At 36.0% G+C, this 18,625-nt stretch overlaps 1 protein-coding gene across 1 annotated transcript in view; it reads right to left on the bottom strand.

Annotated features, from left to right (window-relative positions):
- Positions 1-442: 442 nt before the first annotated feature.
- LOC114746118 (twinkle homolog protein, chloroplastic/mitochondrial) overlaps positions 443-18,625 on the bottom strand; it is a 32,805-nt gene continuing 14,622 nt past the window's right edge. Inside the window, exons 11-15 of the mRNA XM_028934307.1 lie at positions 12,892-12,952; positions 10,828-11,010; positions 9,800-9,931; positions 2,558-2,619; positions 443-552 (exon numbers count right to left, since the gene is read on the bottom strand). Of these exons, the coding sequence (XP_028790140.1) occupies positions 465-552; positions 2,558-2,619; positions 9,800-9,931; positions 10,828-11,010; positions 12,892-12,952 (526 nt within the window). The 3' untranslated portion in view covers positions 443-464. The remainder of the gene's footprint in view (positions 553-2,557; positions 2,620-9,799; positions 9,932-10,827; positions 11,011-12,891; positions 12,953-18,625) is intronic.

Here is an 18,625-nt window from a genome sequence, read left to right on the forward strand (position 1 = left end):
GTGTGCATCGCATGGGATCTTTCTCAAATAATACATCAAATCTAATCATACTAAATCTGGAAATAATCCTATCTGAAATCCCTAAATAAAAGGTAGAAAAATAAACCTAATTAAGAGACTATAAATAGTAATGATAAATTAGGGTTATCTAAGGGTTAGGCCCAATAAGAATAGGCCCATTGTCAACATGCTCCAACAACCAAGACCAGCTAGATAAAGCAGTTATAACCCATATCTTCATCTTGTTTCAAAATAAATATATCACAATATAATCCATATCTTTTCAGAGTCTCACGAAATGATGAAGGCGATAAAGAGACAACAAATTATCTTGTTATTAATGCTTGAGTAAATAACAATGGCTCAATTAGCCAGATATCAAATTATAAAACTAGTTAAGCTTGAAACGAGAGAGAGTAGGAGTTTTAGAGGGAAAGAGCAATGCAACCAAGCCACCAATAGACTTACCGTATGAGTTGAAAAGTATCACTTAACCAGGTCTTCCCATGTTCAAACTCCTCCATACTCATACGTTCAACAGATTCGCCATAACTATCACCCAACAAAGACCATAAGATAGGCGATTATAAACATTCATGAGAATAATACTACACATTGTTGGTGTTGCAAGAGAATTAACAGATAATATTGCTGATTTGATCACTTTAGCAAAAATGTGAAGCTAAGTTTAATCCTTCGTATCCTTCCAAATCAAATTTTAAATACAATAGTGACTAAAAAGGACATGTATTGATGGACTCCAAAATACTCAGACGACGCATTAGGTGGAAGAATTTTTAGCATTTCCATAATAGGCTATAGAGATTGCAAAGAAAGCTTCATAGCAAAGCCATTGGCTTGGGTAGCAGGCTGCTTATAGGTATTTCATATTAAGGAAAGTCTTGCAAGTCAAGGGAAGTAATACTCTTGCACCAACAGAGAAGGTGCATCATTAGATATTAGTAAAGAAGCTTACGGATCAGTACAACAGACATCACGATTGAGTATTTCAAAAATATATTTCGATTACTCCATTCCTCATCTATCTAGATTTGACCTATTTTCTTAACATGTTATTAGTCATTTGAGCCAACTTGAACTCTATGTACCACTTCCAGAAATTGATGCAATGGCCCATCTTTGACAAGTTAAAAGAATCTTGACATCATATACATTAAACATTGGCCTTAGTTTTATGGGGAAAAGAGTATTTAAAAAACAACCAGTCATTGTAGGATAATAAAAGTTTCTTGCAATTTAAGAGGGAATGTTAAAAGATTAATGTTTGGACAATTCATTTATCATTACTCCACAGTATGGTATTTTATCATTATCAACGAACCTTTTAGGTTTAGTTATCCTATATCCTTAGTAATTATGATCCTCTTGAAGGGTTATCCTTTGTTTTGCCCCAAAAAAAAAAAAAAAAAAGATCATCCTTTGTGAATATATCTAGTCTAGAGTTAATATAATATAGGGGACTGGCAATTTGTGTAAATGAACCAGTGTTCATGGCTTCTCTTTCAATATACCTTTGCTTCAATTCTGGATGGCTCAAGATCACTTTCAAAGCTTCTTTGAAGGTTGTAGTAGTTCTAGGTTCTATTTGCTATCAAGGCTTTATTTTTTAAAAGTTGATTATCTGAATCACTTGTAGGTTACTTTTCCAATAGATTGTTGCTACGGCTTACCTTCCCAAGTATATGCATGGACAATTGATTAACAGTTCATAACTATTTTATTATACTAACAAAATTCTGCTTAGATTGTTGGAATTAACTCGTGAATGCAAATTGAAGATTTTTGTACAAGCCTTATCTGGGGTCGACTACAAAGATTACACGATGCCATTATACTTTAGCAAGCCTTATCCCACTAGATTGAAAAGTTGTTTAAAATTGTCGGAAATTATTTTGATTTTATTTCAGGTATTCTGATTTCTTCATTTAAGGACAATTTGTTTTCTTTGGTTATTTTTAGTAACTTTCCTCAATGTTTGAGATTAGCTTAAATATTCTATTTTCATTACAATTGAGTTATCCTATTTAGGATAAAGTTATCACTGTTTAGACTTGGATTTGGATAGAGCCTACTGCACTTCTTGAGCAGTCTGTCTAAACAGAAATCATGATGAATTAGATTTTCCTATACTCACAAGAAAGAGGTGAGGTCGTGCATTAAACACTCTTAATGTGAGTACATCTCAAATGACAAGTTGTCTTTTGGTTATTGGATTTCGAAGCTAATATTTCATGTGAGCAAATTCAAATGAATATTAAAGAAGCTATGGAAAGGTGCAAATGGAGTAGAGCCACTAAAGATGAGATGAATGCCCATGACAGAAACTACACTAGAAACTTGTTGACTTGCCAAAAGGGGAAGTTCCCCTGTACGTAAGTGGATGTTTACTATCAAGTATCACCCTAGTGAAAGCATCACTCATCATAAGCAATGATGGTGGCTCAATGGCCCACATTACATGAACAATAATAAACCCAACCTTGATAAAGACAACCCAAGATATAAGCAAAAGCACAAATAACAACACACAGCTCACCGTGCATCAAAGAAAGGTTTCTTTAAGTGCTTTTCTAAAAGTTTCCGTGCATGCTCCCTAACCTGTAGATCAGTCAATTAAAAATTTGAACGTCAACAAATGGCCACAGAAAATGTGAGAGGTAATGGTTAGGAAAGCATGGAAAGAAGTGGAAAAATAATTCTTTTCTCATTTCTGAACAATACATTACATCTCAATATATGCACCTTGAAAGAGACGAGAGTAAAGGCTAATAAAGTCTAATAAAAACTAATTAAAACCTAATCAATGCCGATATGCAATCTATACAGTAAATGACAGAATATTCCAACAATCCTCCTCGAGTTTGGATCATAGATATTAATCATGTCCAACTCGCATATACATTCGTCGACTTGGTAGTCCTTTGGTAAGGACATTAGCAACTTGATTCTTTGACAGAACATAGATCAGGCGCGCAATTCCATTTTCAATCTTCTCTTTGATGAAGTGCCTATCTATCTCAACATGTTTTGTTCTATCATGCTGGACGGGATTGTGTGACATTCTCATGGCCGCCTTGCTATCAAAATAGAGCTTGGTAGGCAACTCCGCCTCAACTTGTAGATCATTAAGGAGTTTCTGCATCCACAGCCCCTCACAAATTCCATGTGCTATGGCTCTAAACTCGGCTTCTGCTACACTCTTGGACACCACATTCTGTTTTTTACTCCTCCAAGTTACTAGGTTGCCTCATACAAAGATGCAATACAAGGATGTGGATCTTCTACCCTCAAAAACATCCCCATAAGTGGCATAAGTATATATTCCTACATTAGGTTGTTCGCCTCTTTTGAAAAATAGGCCCTTTCTTGGTGTACCTTTTAAGTTATTCAAAATTCTATAAACAACTCGTAGGCAGGTCTCATTTGGTGAATGCATGTGCTGGCTCACAAAGCTTACTGCAAAGGCAATGTCTGGCCTTGTATGTGACAAGAATATTAATTTTCCCACTAGACTCTAATATCTCTCCTTATCAAGAAGGGTTCCCTCTTCTTCCTCCTCCTTCTCCTCCCCTTCTTCATCATCATTGTTGCTATCTTCTCCCTTCTTATTCTATATGATAATGGGAGCATCAACTAGCTTGCAACCGAGCAATCTGGTCTCTGTCAAGAGATCCAGGATATATTTTCTCTGTGAGATGCATATTCCCTTTCTTGACCTAGCAACTTCCATGCCGAGGAAATAACACATTTGCCCCAAATCTTTCACTTCAAATTTGGAGGCTAAGACTTTCTTCAATCTTTCTATTTCCTCACTATCATCTTTGATTAAGACCATATCATCCACATAGACAAGCAGCATGGCCCTTCTTCCTTTATTGTGTTTAACAAAGAGTGTGATTAGATTGCCCATGCAAATAGTGCTCTTTTCTTAGCACTTTTGAGAATCTGTCGAACCAAGCTCTGGGAGACTACTTCAACCCATAAAGAGATCTCTTTAACTTGTAAACTGTGCTACTTTTTCCCTTGTATTCAAAACCACGAGGTAGGGTCATACAGACTTCTTTTAAGTCACAGTTGAAGAACACATTTTTGATATCTAGTTGGTGAAGTGATCCGTCAAGGTTTGCAACTAATGATAGTAGGACTCTGACTGCATTGAGTTTTGCAATGGGCACAAATGTTTCAATATAATCTATGCCATAGGTTTGAGTAAACCCTTTGGCCACTGTCAAGCCTTGTATTTGTCCAAGAAGCCGTCAACCTTATACTTTGGTATAAAGACTCATTTGCATCCCACAGGCTTCTTTCCTCATGGTAAATCAACAACCTCCCAGATATTATTTCTCTCAAAAGCTCTTATTTCTTTCATAGCAGCCTTCCTTCATTCTGGTGCTTCAACGGCTTCATTGATGTTGCTAGGAATTTATATCTTGTCAAGATTAGTAGCGAAAGCATGAAATCTTGGAGCAAGAGCCTTGTAAGATACAAATCTTTCTATATGATGGTGAGTACAAGAACGAGGTTGCTTCCTCAGAGAAATAGGAAGATCAAGATCAGTGGATTCCCTTACTGAAATATCATGTTCCTTTGAAGACTCCGCATTGGGTGCAATAGAGTTTGATTCTTCTGTCACTCAAACTTTAGGAGCCACCCCTAGTTCTAACTCTCTTGGTGCCTCGAGCATAAGTTGCTTACTATTTTCTGATTTCTTCCTTCATGAGTAGGTTGATCACTCTCCCTATTGTGGTCCTCCTACATCTACCCTTATTTTTAAATTTTCCTCTATTTTTGGCACAAGAAAAGGGACAAGAGGAAGAGAGGAGGAATCGGGTCCTGGCGATAGGTCAAACACGGTGATAAAGAGCGAGAGTAACAGGAGTGAGTTCAATTGGTTCAACTTATGGATCAATTGGTGGTGTATTTGAAGTAGGGTTTTTGCTAGGCTCTATACTTCCCCAAAACTGAAGTTCTTCAATTTCTGGCATAAGAGAGGGGGCAGGAGAAAGAGACAAGGACCCGGGTCCTGATGATGGGTCAAACAATGGTGATAGAGGATCGAGAGTGACAAGAGTGAGTTCAAGTGGTTCAATTGTTGGTGTATCCGAAGCAAGGTTGTTGTCAGGCTCTATACTTTCCTAAGACTGAAGTTCACCCATATTCTCCCCCTGAAATGATGACTTAGGGTAAAACAGTGTATCCCCAAGAAAACAAACATCAAGGCTCACGAATATTCATTTAGAGGCAGGGTCAAAAAACTTGTAGCCCTTTGGAGCTAATGAGTAACCTAGAGAGATACATTTGAAAGCACAAGGCTCAAGTTTGCAGTCTTGATGCAGGTGAACAAATATTGTGCAGCCAAAAACGCGAAAAGGAAAGTGTTGGTCTCAATGTGGGAGGTAGGATAGATACTTTGGAGTTTCTAGAGAGGTGTCTCAAAGGACAGTAAACCGCTTGGCACTCTTCCTATAAGGTGTGTGGCAATAAGGACGGCATCTCGCCAATAATATTTTGGAACATTACAAATGAACATGAAGGCCTGGGCAACCTCTAGAATACATCTATTCTTTCTTTCAGCTATCTCATTTTATTGGGGTGTATGAGCACATGCACTTTAGTGGATGATGCCATGGTCTTGAAGACATGTGCTCATAGAATGGTTAAAGTATTCAGTGCTATTGTCAGTATGGAGGACTTGGATACTGGAAATGAATTGGTTTCTAATCATGGAATATAACTCTGGAAACACAGATGAAATATCATATCTGTCTTTTCACAGGTACACCCAACAAACACAAACACGGGTATGATCATTGATGAAGGTAATGAACCACTTCTTATGGGTGCAGTTGGCAACTCGAGATGGTCCCCACAAGTCATTGTGTATGGTTATGAAAGGATTGGTAGGAATATACGACTATACGTCACTTTAGTATAGGAGGATTAGTGATGTTTTGTAAGTTCACAAACCTCACAATAGGTGGTACCGATATCATAGTTAGGACACGGATTAGGGAACAACTGTTGAAGGTACTGGAAGTTAGGATGACCTATCCTCTTGTGCCATAACATAAAATCATCAATTTTTGAAGTGGATGTGGAATGACTTGCTATGAGTGACAGTGAATTACCCACTTGGCTGACCTTGAAATAGTACAAACCCTCATACTCTTTGGCACTTCTAATTGTCACAGTAGAGAATAGATCCTGAAAAAAAACAATGAGATGCGAGGAATTTAGCAGAACAATAACCAAAATGAGAATGCAATCAAGTTTAAGAACATGTAAGACATTCCAAAACTATGAAGTACGAATACTCCTTTTGCTAGCATCCGACACTAAGGAACCATCTACAATCTTTATTTTGATGTTCCCTGTGCATAGAGTGTAGGTAGTAAACAGCTTATGACACCAAGTCATGTGATCGGATGCTCCCGAATCAACATTCCATCCATTGTGTCACATGACATCTTTAATGCCTAGAGAAAGGTTCCCCTCTTTGCCATTTAACAATGTTAAGGCCTGGCCTAACCTTATTAGACAAGTTGCTTGGTAGTATCTATAATGTCACTCCTATAGCATTAATCAGAAGTGGTGACAGACAAAAGACATGAAGAAAAATCCATAGCACCAAAAAAGTCATAGTACAACATGTAGCACGTATGCATCATACAACATATAACCATAACGCATCACGGGAGTGTTGCCAATCGTGACAAATGGCTGGGCTTGGTCAAAAATTGGTCGCCACCATCGATAGAAGTGATCGCCGACGGTCTTGCCCATCCATGCACCTCCATGCGCTGCTACAAGCTTACTGGTACCGCAGATGTGGTGGCACGTGGGGTCCACATGGGCTACTGTTCCCAGTAATCCTTGGCAGTGAGACTCCATAATGTCTCCACCACCGTGCACACAAATGGCCTAAGGTACTAGACAAGAGCTCTATGATCCGTAACCCATAAACCCTAAGTGTCTGGATTTTGAGCCTAATGCTCTAATACGATGTGAAAAGAATAGAAAAATAATTCTTTTCTCATTTCTGAATGATACATTACATCTCAATATATACACCTTGAAATAGACAAGAGAGTAGAGGCTAATAAAGTCTAATAAAAGCTAATTAAAACCTAATCAATGTTGATGTGCAACCTATACAATAAATGACAGAAAGTATTATAGTTAAATCCATATTACAGATTACATGATAGATGCTAACAACACTATTCAGGAAAGAGTATTGAAGACAGAATTTCAATTGCACAAATAGTTTTCATTCCAAGAGACCACATTAAATGGTAGAAATGTTAGGTGATCATAATATCCATATGATGAAGGTTTATGAGCAAAATTTTGATGTGTGCAACATTTTCAAGTCTTACTTTCTCCCAAACTTAACAGTCTCCCTGTCTTCTCAGCACAGTATTAACACCTAGATATCATTTGCTTTGAACCCTAGTTTGACTACTTCCAAGGAAAGAAAAAATTGAATAAGTTTGTCTAGTTTGACAAAAGTCTGATGGCATTTGCTTGTGCCAGTATGCAACTTGTCATGTTTTCCATATCGTGGCTAAATAGCACTTTCCTATTGTTATTGATTTATCGAAGTAATATTTTGATGTATACCAAGAAAGCTGGCTTACATACAAGACATCAACTTTTAACAAATTATGTGGAAGCTAATGATTGCAAACATGGCATCCCAATTGAGAAGACCATACATACCTGTAGCCACCTAACAAAGTACTTATCCGTATCATGTACAAGAAAAAAATGAGGGGAGCATACATAAATGATCTTCTACCTATCTTTCACACTCCATAATAATCATTTGAGTACATGTGAAATACACAAGGCAGTAGCAAAATTACCACACATTTATCACCCAAAAATATTACTGGAAGCAATGAAAACTCCGACCTGAATTGAGATGCCACAATGTAACGACCCCATATCCTCTATGATATATAATATCTAGTAACGGTCTTTATGTTAATAGACTATAGTAAAAAGGTAAGTATTGCCTTTACAATTATAGGAGAGAATGAGACTAATGACGTGCCTAGGTAGAAGGGAATGTATGCCATTGTACCTGCCCTTCTTTTTTGTCAAATAGATATCGATTTTCCTTTGTTCATATCATAAGGTATAAGAGCCTCTCTCCAGCCTATGGCTTCAGACACTCCATTGAATGAACACATCAGCAAATAAGGGCACTATTTGGAGCTTCAAGGTGGTATGCTAGAAACAATGAACACTTGCATAGATTAAGATACTCAAGATATTACTAACCTAAAACAAGCTACTTCTCGTCTTGAGAGATTTACGCACAATATTTCTATTAAGCTATCTTCACTGAGTTATGGTAAGTGACCTGGTTCTGGCAAAAAAGGTTTCTAACATTAATAACTCTCCTCGCATTCCTTCATTTAGGTCCTTCCACGAACTGCAGAATCCCCATACCTCCTCATCTTACTCCATTTACACTTAACAAAGCTGTGCATAGTGTGGGAATGGTTCTGATTTTCAAGGACAGGTGTCACTACCACAAATTTTGATGCCAATTGAGTATTCATCTGGAAGGTCATGCTTTGCAATGACCTCAGACACTTACGAGGCATCAATCATTTCAGGATATTAGTTAGGAAGACTATTTCAAGCAAATGGAGGCTGAGTTCCTAGATGTGAAACAGAATCCCAGTTACTATCAAAAAGCTTCAACAAGGGGGGTGCATCGCTGAATATAAGAAGAAATTTGATGAACTACTTTGAGAATGATATACCGGTGGAGGTGGCACTTAATCTTTCCATCAAAAGCAAGTGTGCAGATGCACATTGCTTTGTCATTAGGGTTAAAGTGCAAGTTCGCCCTGAAAGTTTTCACTCAAATGCTTTGGGCATTTGAAAGTTTTATTTGAGAGCAAAAGTGCTATAGAAATTTAAAATTATAGCAATATTGTCCCTTACCATCAAAAAACTAATGCTGACCGTTAATGACATTGACCAATAATATTTCCAACGGCAAGGGACAATATTACTACGATTTTAAACTTTCAACGCAAATTTGCCCCAAAATAAAAAATTCTAGATACCGAGAGCCCCTGAGTGAAAACTTTCAGGGCAAACTTACACCTTGACTCTTGTCATTAACTTTTGCTCCTTCAACACTAGCCAACACCACTTGTATGCCTCGAATGCAAGAGGACACCATCCCGCATAGCACCATCAAGCTAATACTATCCTTGGGAACAAGGATCCCCCCCCCCCCCAAAGCCGGGTAGGGAGGTAGTATATGGGGGGCTTTATGATAAAGGTGAGTATTGCCTTTACAGTTAGAGGAGAGAGGATAAGACTAATAACGTGTCTAGGTAGAAGGGAATATATGCTACTGCACCTATTCTCATTTTTTGTCAAATGAATATCTCCTCTGTTGATATCACTCTATGTCTATCTATCTTTGAAATCGATGCTATCAATTTCAGAGAAACTGAGAGGAATCCTTTCTTGACATCCAACACAGACCTTGAAAGAGTAAACATTTTTCCTTCTAGATGGAAGTTTCTGCATAAAATTCTTAATGTGCTTACAAGAAGATTAAACAGGAAGCATCAACACTGGAATGCCTGATGACCCAACTTAATCAGAATCAGAAGTACCCATATACTGTAGTGTCAAATTGTGTATAATGCTAGTGTCTGAGATGTGCCAGAGATACTAACACAACTTCATGGAAGTGTTTATGCTTCAAAGCAATGCGAAAGTCAAGCATGAACTAGCTCACCCTGTTCTCCATAGAGCAAAGTGCAAATTTCCAACCAGCAATTTGATTGAGATTACACAAAAGAGCATCAATCCACTCACTCTTCCCTGAATTGGGGACCCCTGTTACGATAGTTAACTCCCCTGGCACAACCTGATAAAAATAATACAGAAATACAGCAAAACAGAAGCATCCATCACCACTCAATAGAAAGGGTTTTATCATTATTTACCTACTTTCAATTGATAACCATTATCTTTATTAAAAAAATATCTTAAAATTAGACCAAATAACTAAGCATAAAACAGTGATGCCTAATGTGCTTCATGCAATTTCAGATCTGGAACCACGACCACTATTTTAGCAATCTGACATTTGTAATACTTGACTTAATTCCTTTTACATGCATCCAAGATTGTGTTGAGTCTTCAAAGTACTTGTTAAAGATGTATCTTATGATTAACTGCCCAATAAATTATACACTATACAACATCATGACTATTGAAAATCATAAAATATTTGTTTCTTTTATTACACCAGATGGCAAGAAACAAGAGCAGTGCAGGCTGTGCGGCAAACCAAGGAAATGTCAAGGGCATAAAAGCAATGTCATATGCAAATGCAAAATATAGGGAAGCAATGGGTTAGTCATGAAGAATTTCGTTATGAGGATTACAAACATTTGAGCATAGTTTCTGTTCATATTGTAAATTCTTCAAACTTAAAAAATGGCTAGAAACCCATGAGTTTCCATTGTTTTTTGTAATTAAATTTAAGCTTCTTTTGCTTACCATATCATGATTTTTGTTTAAATTACTTTTTTTAATACCTGGAAACCTAAATGCAAACTTCTCTGCCAACAAACTGAATGTACATTTAAAACAATTTAGCTCAGTAATCATTTCATTCACACCATATGGGACAACCTACAATTAGTAAGAGACTATTTGTCGTGTATTTTATTCAATAAATAGTTGGCAAGTCAGATTTATCAATCTAAAAAATTAAAGCCATAACAATGATAGAGAAACGCAATAAATTCCCATTACATTGTATAAATCATCAAGATTACTCCACCCTGTTGAGATACCAAATTCGTAACCTAAGGTTCGATGATAATATGCATCAATCTCATCAAAGAAGTCCCTGAAGTTAAACAATCCACGTATTGGATATAATTCTGCATTCTCAATTGTTTCCCTCAGTGCATCAGCACCTAAATACATGAGAACCTGTGAATAAATCATTAAATATAAGGTTGGTACATTGATCATTGAGCAAATTACAGACAAACAACTTCAAATGGCTCTTCGTGACAAGTTAGCTAGATCCAGATAATATATGTAGATCAGAGTGTATGAGTGCGTAAACAAAGCTTTGTGAAATGCAGTAACTCGTGCAAAGCATAGTTTCAGTTTTGTCCTATGTTTGGATTGAGAAGAATGGATGCGACAAGTAGTTAAATCTCGATCTTGACAATTTCTTCTGGTTAGATCATGAAAAGACAAGACAGACAAATAGTGAAAGAATAATCCATTTCTGTTCTATGCATTATTCAGTATATTTACTATACATATAGCCACAGGAGAACAGAACATCATGCAGAAATTCAAGGTTTAATTTCATCTCTAACTTTATTAGCATTAGATATTATAGATATTATTAGTAGTTGAATTGAATAATTAGGTAATAGCTGATCCAAGGAAATAGGCACAAGGTCAGGGATTCAATCCTTTTTAGTAAAATGTATCCTAGCATTTATTTAATAATCTCCTAGTATTATCATTAGACTGAAATTTTGCCTCAAATTTGCCATGGAAGAGCTTGTCACTCATTTATTAGTCATCAGAACGAATTTATTTAGTAATCTCCTAGTGTGAATCTTATTTTATGTGGCTTCTCTGATGAGGATGGGGTTGCATGCCTTGATGACAGGAAAAGAATTGGAGGATATAGAGATTTCTCGAATGTCATAGTAATGGCTTGGTCATTCAAGAATCTAAAGATTGTGGCTCAGTCTAGCACAGGATCAAAATATCACAATTCCGCACATTTGGCTGAAAAATTACCCTGGTTGTGGTCTTCATTTTGGTAAAATTGGCCTGTGTTTGAATCAATCATCCACGATATGGTGCTATGGGGCAACATTTTTAGTGCTACAGCTCTTGCTGCAAATCCAATGCACGCAAGGACTAACCACATTGAATTAGATGTGCATTATGTGTAGAGCAGGGCTTTGCCCACAAAAACCAAAAAAAAAAAAAGATGTGTGGAACAGGGAGCTAGACAAAAATACTCACTGAATATGTTTCTTAGCCTGACAGCCCATATATTCATTAAAACACGGTCTCATGCATCTAAAGGACAAACTAGCAGTCTGCTACACAACCTCTAGTTTCACAAGGGGGAGTTGATATAGTTTATATTATGTCATTCATATTGTTCACATTGTCATGTTCCCAGCAGGGAGGGTATATATTCTATTGTTGTAGAGCCATGTGCGTACAGCTGCTCAGATACATGTATGGTGTGCAGTCAATAAGCATTTACAGAATTCAGCATTAAAGCTTAGGGATAGCCTCACATTGAGAAACCTAATTATTCACTCAGTCCCCATATATTGATTTCCGCTCCTTAAGCTCTCCGAATATTAACCGCTTAATTAGAATAGATGCATAAAAGCATGCATTCTCCAAGGAGCTTTGTTGTATGTTTCTCAGTAAAATGACGAGTTTATAGTTTTCCAGTGATAAAAACATGGTATGCATGGATAAAATAAATGAAACCATACTTTTGCCATGTTTATATTAATGGAAAAATCTATCAAAGATACAAAAATCTGATTCAAGTTTAATCTGAAAATACAAAACTGAATGAAAATAAAGGAAAAATAAAAACAGAAACAACATTAAACCAAACCAAAAGAGATCCTACAAAAATATGCTGCTTTCATAAGGAAAACATCCAAAATCTGACAGGATATGAATATATGTGCTTTTTTGCATTTTCAGCACTAGATTTGTCTGCAGAAAACTTGAAGAAGCATCCATTTACATATCTTTTAATTGATGAGTGCATGTGGTGAAGACCTATGAAACATGCTGACAACTGACCTCATTTGCATCTTTGAAATTAACCGACCCAGATTTCCTTGGCCACTTGACCCGCCAGCATCTGCTAGCACAAAAGAAAATGGAAAGATGTCATGCAATTGTAATTCTGATAGGAGAGAGAAAGAGAGGTGGAGAGGGTAAAGTGAGAGGAACAAAGAAGAGAGACAGAGAAGAATCAAAATGGGCTAGAACTGGATACCGCAATCATTTTATTTACATCATAATCTTTGTTACAAGATAGGGGTTTTCATCTCTTTATAGGCACAAGTGACTATAACGGCTAGTCCCTCACTCTATTTCCCATTCTGGTTTATTAACTAACTCCTTTTCCCTTTTTCTTGTAAAATGACCTTAGCTTTACGCATGGTTATTAAATACTCTTATAACTATCCATTTACATAACGAAAGATTATCCTTCTTTTATATCAGATTTTTTTTTTTTTTTTGGATAACAAAAAGTTATACTCCCTCCAGTCCTCATTATAAGCACCTCATAACAACTTTACAGGAATAAAAGAAGTTAGTTAAAATTGGGCATTTCTTATGAAATATCAAAATTACCATCAACAAAAGTAATCAGTTAGAGAAGTCTGGTTAACCAGAAGGGAAATTTTATAATCAGTTAAAGATAACAGGTGAAAAGAATTAATCCTTTAGATCAAACATGTTAAATCATGAAACGTGCTGGAAAGCCTCATGATAAGGACCGAAAGAAGTATTGTGAACAGAAAAAGGCAAAGTTAGAGGATGAGTCCATGCAAAGCAATAAAGAAAAGCCATGAGAAGACCACCACCCCATAATAAAATTTAAAGACAAACTACTTCGGAGATCCTAGAATTCTTCCACAACAAAATAATCCAAAAATGGTACTCCCTCCATCCCTTTTTATAAGAAACAACCACTATCTCTACCCGGTCCCTATTTATAAGAAACATTTGCAGGATGTCTCAAATTTTCTTGGTTAGCTTCCTATTTTTCCCCCATTAGTTTCTTAATCATCTCATTTCCTGAAACACCATTCTCTTTATTTTAATTATTCCTTATTCTCTCCCTTATACTCCTTCCCCCCCCCCCCAAAAAAAAAAAAACAATAAATAAATAAGGGTGTATTTGAGGGGGAAAAACTTACAATTTTTTACATATTTATTGTTTTTAACTGATTTTAACTAACTTTTTCATCCACATGATTTAGTCAGGTGTTTTTAATAAAAAGGGCCGGAGTACTTCAAATTTCAAGAAAAATTGCGTAATTAATTACCAGGATAATAACAGTATACATTGAATTCCCTAATCCTATAACACATTTCCTTAGGCCCAAAGGTCAAAACAAATCCCCTATTCAGCTCGATCGTTGCTCATAGCCTCTCCATAACAACATCTGAAGAAACTTTCCCCAATTATCCTATCTCTATTTGCAACCTCTAGAGATCTCCCATATAAAGACAAAACGGCAGAAGGCAATACAAGCCAAAAGTTCCAAAATGTAAGTATGGTGCGCTGAATGTGTGTTTATTCATGATGAAACAGTGTGCATATAGGGGAGTAGAGATCGCACAGAATCAGGGTAGATCTCCCTCAATAATAATCAGGTAAATACAACAAGAAATAATAATCCTAGGATCCCTAAAATTACGGAGGATAAAAACCAATTAGGATAGTGATTCTATCTTGACCGTTGTGACAATAAACTAGGGTTAATTCTTATTTGGCCTAGTGATGACAACCCACTTCCAACACTCCCCCTCAAGCTGGAGAATAGATATTAAGCATTCCCAGCTTGCTAGTGAGTTCATTTAACTTGCTCTTAACAAGAGGCTTGGTCATCACATCGGCCACCTATTTTCCTGAGGGAATATAGGCTAGATCAATTTCTTTAGCTTCAATCTTCTCTATGATGAAATGCTTATCAATCTCAACATGTTTCATAAGATCATGTTGAACAGGATTGTTTGCAATCTTTAATGCAACCATACTATCACACCACATCTTAATTGGTGTTGTTGCCTCCACATGCAGTTCCTTTAGTAATCAAACAGCCCATATTCCTTCACAAATTCCAAGAACTGAAGCTCTATATTCAGATTCAGCTGAGCTTCTCGACACAACTGACTGTTTCTTACTACTACAAGTTACTAAATTTTCCCAGACAAAAGTCCAATATCCAATGGTTGAGCGTCAATCACTAATGGCACCTGCCCAATCTTCATCTTTGTATACTTCAATGCTTGTATCACTTCCTGTGTCAAGTGTTCTTTTGTTCCCATCAGTATAAATTTCTATATTATACTGGTTCCCTTTTGAGAAGAAAAGACCCTTGCCAGGAGTTTTCTTAAGGTATTTAAGAACACGATATACCACTTCCATGTGTTCTTTTTCTAGATTGCTTCCAAACTGACTAACAACCCCCAGTGCATTCCTATTTTATAATATATTTTTATATATAATTAAGGGATTTTAGAATGTTTAAAGGGTTTAAAATGCAGAAAATACTCATATTTTGAATTAAAAAAATTATATAAATTAATTGCCTAAAAGTATATTTTTTATTATATTTTCATAATTTTCCTTTTGAAAGGTATCTTTGCTTTGATTTCCGGAAATATTCTGTCAAGCAAAACATAAAACCCATAGAAACTACATTTGTGGTAGCCACTTGGCATTAAAAGAGAATTTCCCAATTATCTAATTGAAAATTATCTAGCCACAATATCTCATCTTTTACTATAAATTAAAGAGCTTGAATAATTAATTTCGCTTCTGGATAATTCCCTTATCGAATTTTAAATTCGAATGAATATTTTATTCATTTATCCATTATCCATTTAACTTTCCAAATATCTATATTATCATCTTTATCCTCTTTCTAAACCCAAAACCCCAGTTCATCCTACCACCATATCTTTATTTAAGTTTGAAATATTATCCTTTTTTTCAATATCATTTAAATTCAAAAGCTCTTTTACTTTAGTTGTCATGAAGATCACACCAAATTAAGACCATTCAAGTTCAAAGTTCCATTAAGATTATAAGATAAAAGAAGATAAAAAATCAAGCTAGAAGTCTCAAGGGTTTCCTCATCCAACTAGGACAGATTGAAGAGCTATAAAAGGAGATCAAAGGAGCCTTGAAGAAGCAACGAAGCCATCTACACTATATAAGTACAAGCATACACTTGGCTTCCTCTTGTGTCTGGTTGTTTAACTGTCTTCTTTTTATTATTTTCTTTTTATCACTATGGTGTCATCTAGCCATATGTGGCTAGTCCTCTTTGTTCATGAGGACAAAATGACATGACTTGAGTTTCTGTTTATATTAGGGAGTTTGTTAATTTTCATATTCCAATCCACTAATACGTTGCTTTTATGAATTTTCTAAATTAGGATTTTGATTTCTTTTGTGAACTGATATTTGATTTGGGTTTCAGTTGAACAATTATATTTTGAAACTTTTAATGAATATATTTTCAATTTCTTCATGATTCTATGATGTTGATCTTTATAGATTTCTATTTTCATTTGCATAAGTAGTTCATGCTCTAGGGTTTTAATAGATAACTCTTCAAGGAACAAGATATAATTGTTTAATTGAATTCACAAGCTAGGCAGTTTTTAAATGATTAATTGTAAGATGATTATATTCTAACTCTCTAGCTATAATTATTAATTAATTAATCACAACTTAGATGTTATATAGGGTTTTTTTTTTTGACTTAATAATTGTTTCTATACAAACTCCTCATCCTTTTGAACCGTGATAACCACCCATCAACATCCTCGGGAAGTACATCATTCTGAAAAAGTCTTTATTCCTTTTGCTTTCTTTTAATTATTATTAGTTCCCTTTTATTTTTCTTAATTTATTTTCCTAAAAAAATCAGTCAATTTTCTTTCCTTCTACTTCTTTCTCTACATCATGTTTTTCTTAATTAAAAAAGTTTTCAAAATTTTAAAGAAACTCCTCATAGCGAGAGACAACCTAGGTTGAGAGCTTACATGACAGGGCGATCAATATATCTGGCCTCGTGTGGGATAAGTAGATTGATTTCCCTTCCAACCCCTGGTATCTCTCCTTGTTTACAGACTTTCCATCAGGGGTGACTTCCAAGTTGCAATTAAGCTCCATTGGAGTTTCTGCAGGCCTGGCTCCAAGCATTTCTATCTCTTCAAGTAGATCTAGAGTATTTCCCCTACAATTCATTGATGCTCTTCGATGATCTAGCAATTTCTAACCCAAGAAAGTATCTTAGGCTGCCAAGGTCTTTTACCTCAAATTCAGTGGCCAGTAGTCCTTTGAGCTTCCTGATTTTTTCCGGATCATTGCCTGTTAACACTATTACTTTGTTAACTCGATACTCAAAAAATAGTGTGTGATCAACAAGGCATTGTTTATAGCCAAACCCTTGTATAGCACATGTGAATCTTTCAAACCAGGCCCTGGGAGATTATTTCAGACCGTATAGATATTTATGCAATCTACACACTTTGTTCTCATTCTTTGGACCCAATAGTCCCAGAGGTACCTCCATATACACTTACTCTTCCAAGTCTCCACTTAAGAACGCATTTTTGACATCCAACTGGTGCAAGGGCCAGTCTAAATTAGCTACAATAGAAAGAAGCACGTTTATGGTATTAAATTTGGTAACAGGCGCAAATGTCTTTTGATAATCAATCCCATAGGTCTGAGTAAAACCCCCTGCAACTAATCTTGCTTTATACTTATATATACTCCCATCAAGATTGTATTTCTTAGTAAACACCCACTTACTTCTTACAATAAATTTCCCATGAGGCAAGTCAGCAATTTCTCAAGTTCTATTCTTAGCTAGAGCCCTCAACTCTTCCTCAATAGTAGAATTCCAGTTAGGGTGCAATACAGCTTCTTCAAAGGTTTTGGGAATCTCCTCATTATCAATAGTAGTGACAAAAGCTTTAAATTGGGAATTAAGCTTTTCATACAAAACGTACCTGCCAATTGGGTTTCACATACAACTTCTTTTCCCCTTTTCTTAAAGAGATAGGCCATTGCAGATCCTCAAGAATAGTCTCGGGTTGAGTATCATGACTCTGCCTTGGAATAGTAATGGGATCTTCTCTAGTTGCTGTTTGTTCAGTCTATTCCTCCCTATTGTCAACTCCATATGGTTTGTCAATGGGTTCAACAAGTGTAATAGGTACAAAGGTGTAAGAGTTTAACCTGGAAAACTTACTTTATTCATCGGAATCTTGTGTACATTTATAGGAACTGATCCTAGGCTTTGGGCGATCGAATACAAGAAATCAAATCGGATAATAGGAGATAACATCATGATAATTCCTACGGATATTTACCGGGACCTTAGGAACTGGAGATTAACAAGATAATGAAGAATCTAAAATTAAAACATAAAGCTAAATGGGCTTTTCGGCCCATCACAACAAAAGGTATCTCTATTTTCAGCTTCTGTTTGTGGTTCAGCTGAGTTTGGACAAGTCTCAGGTGCTGCATGCAATTCAAGAGAGTTAGTTTCAGCTAGTTCAAGATCAAAGGATAGGACAATATCTAGGGATGTTCGGTTTTCATTGATAGAATTCTCATGCTAACCAGAGTGATCACTATGGAAAATAAGCCATTCACTAACACTTTCCCCTTGAATGGATGATTTGGAATAAAAAGGAAGTGTTTCAACAAATTTGACATTCATAGTAATATAGACTCTTTTAATGAGAGGAGAGTAACACTTGTACCCTTTTT

This window comes from Neltuma alba, unplaced genomic scaffold (genome assembly GCF_004799145.2).
Source record: "Neltuma alba isolate B1F8T4 unplaced genomic scaffold, ASM479914v2 tig00004906_pilon, whole genome shotgun sequence".
Lineage (NCBI taxonomy): Eukaryota > Viridiplantae > Streptophyta > Magnoliopsida > Fabales > Fabaceae > Neltuma > Neltuma alba.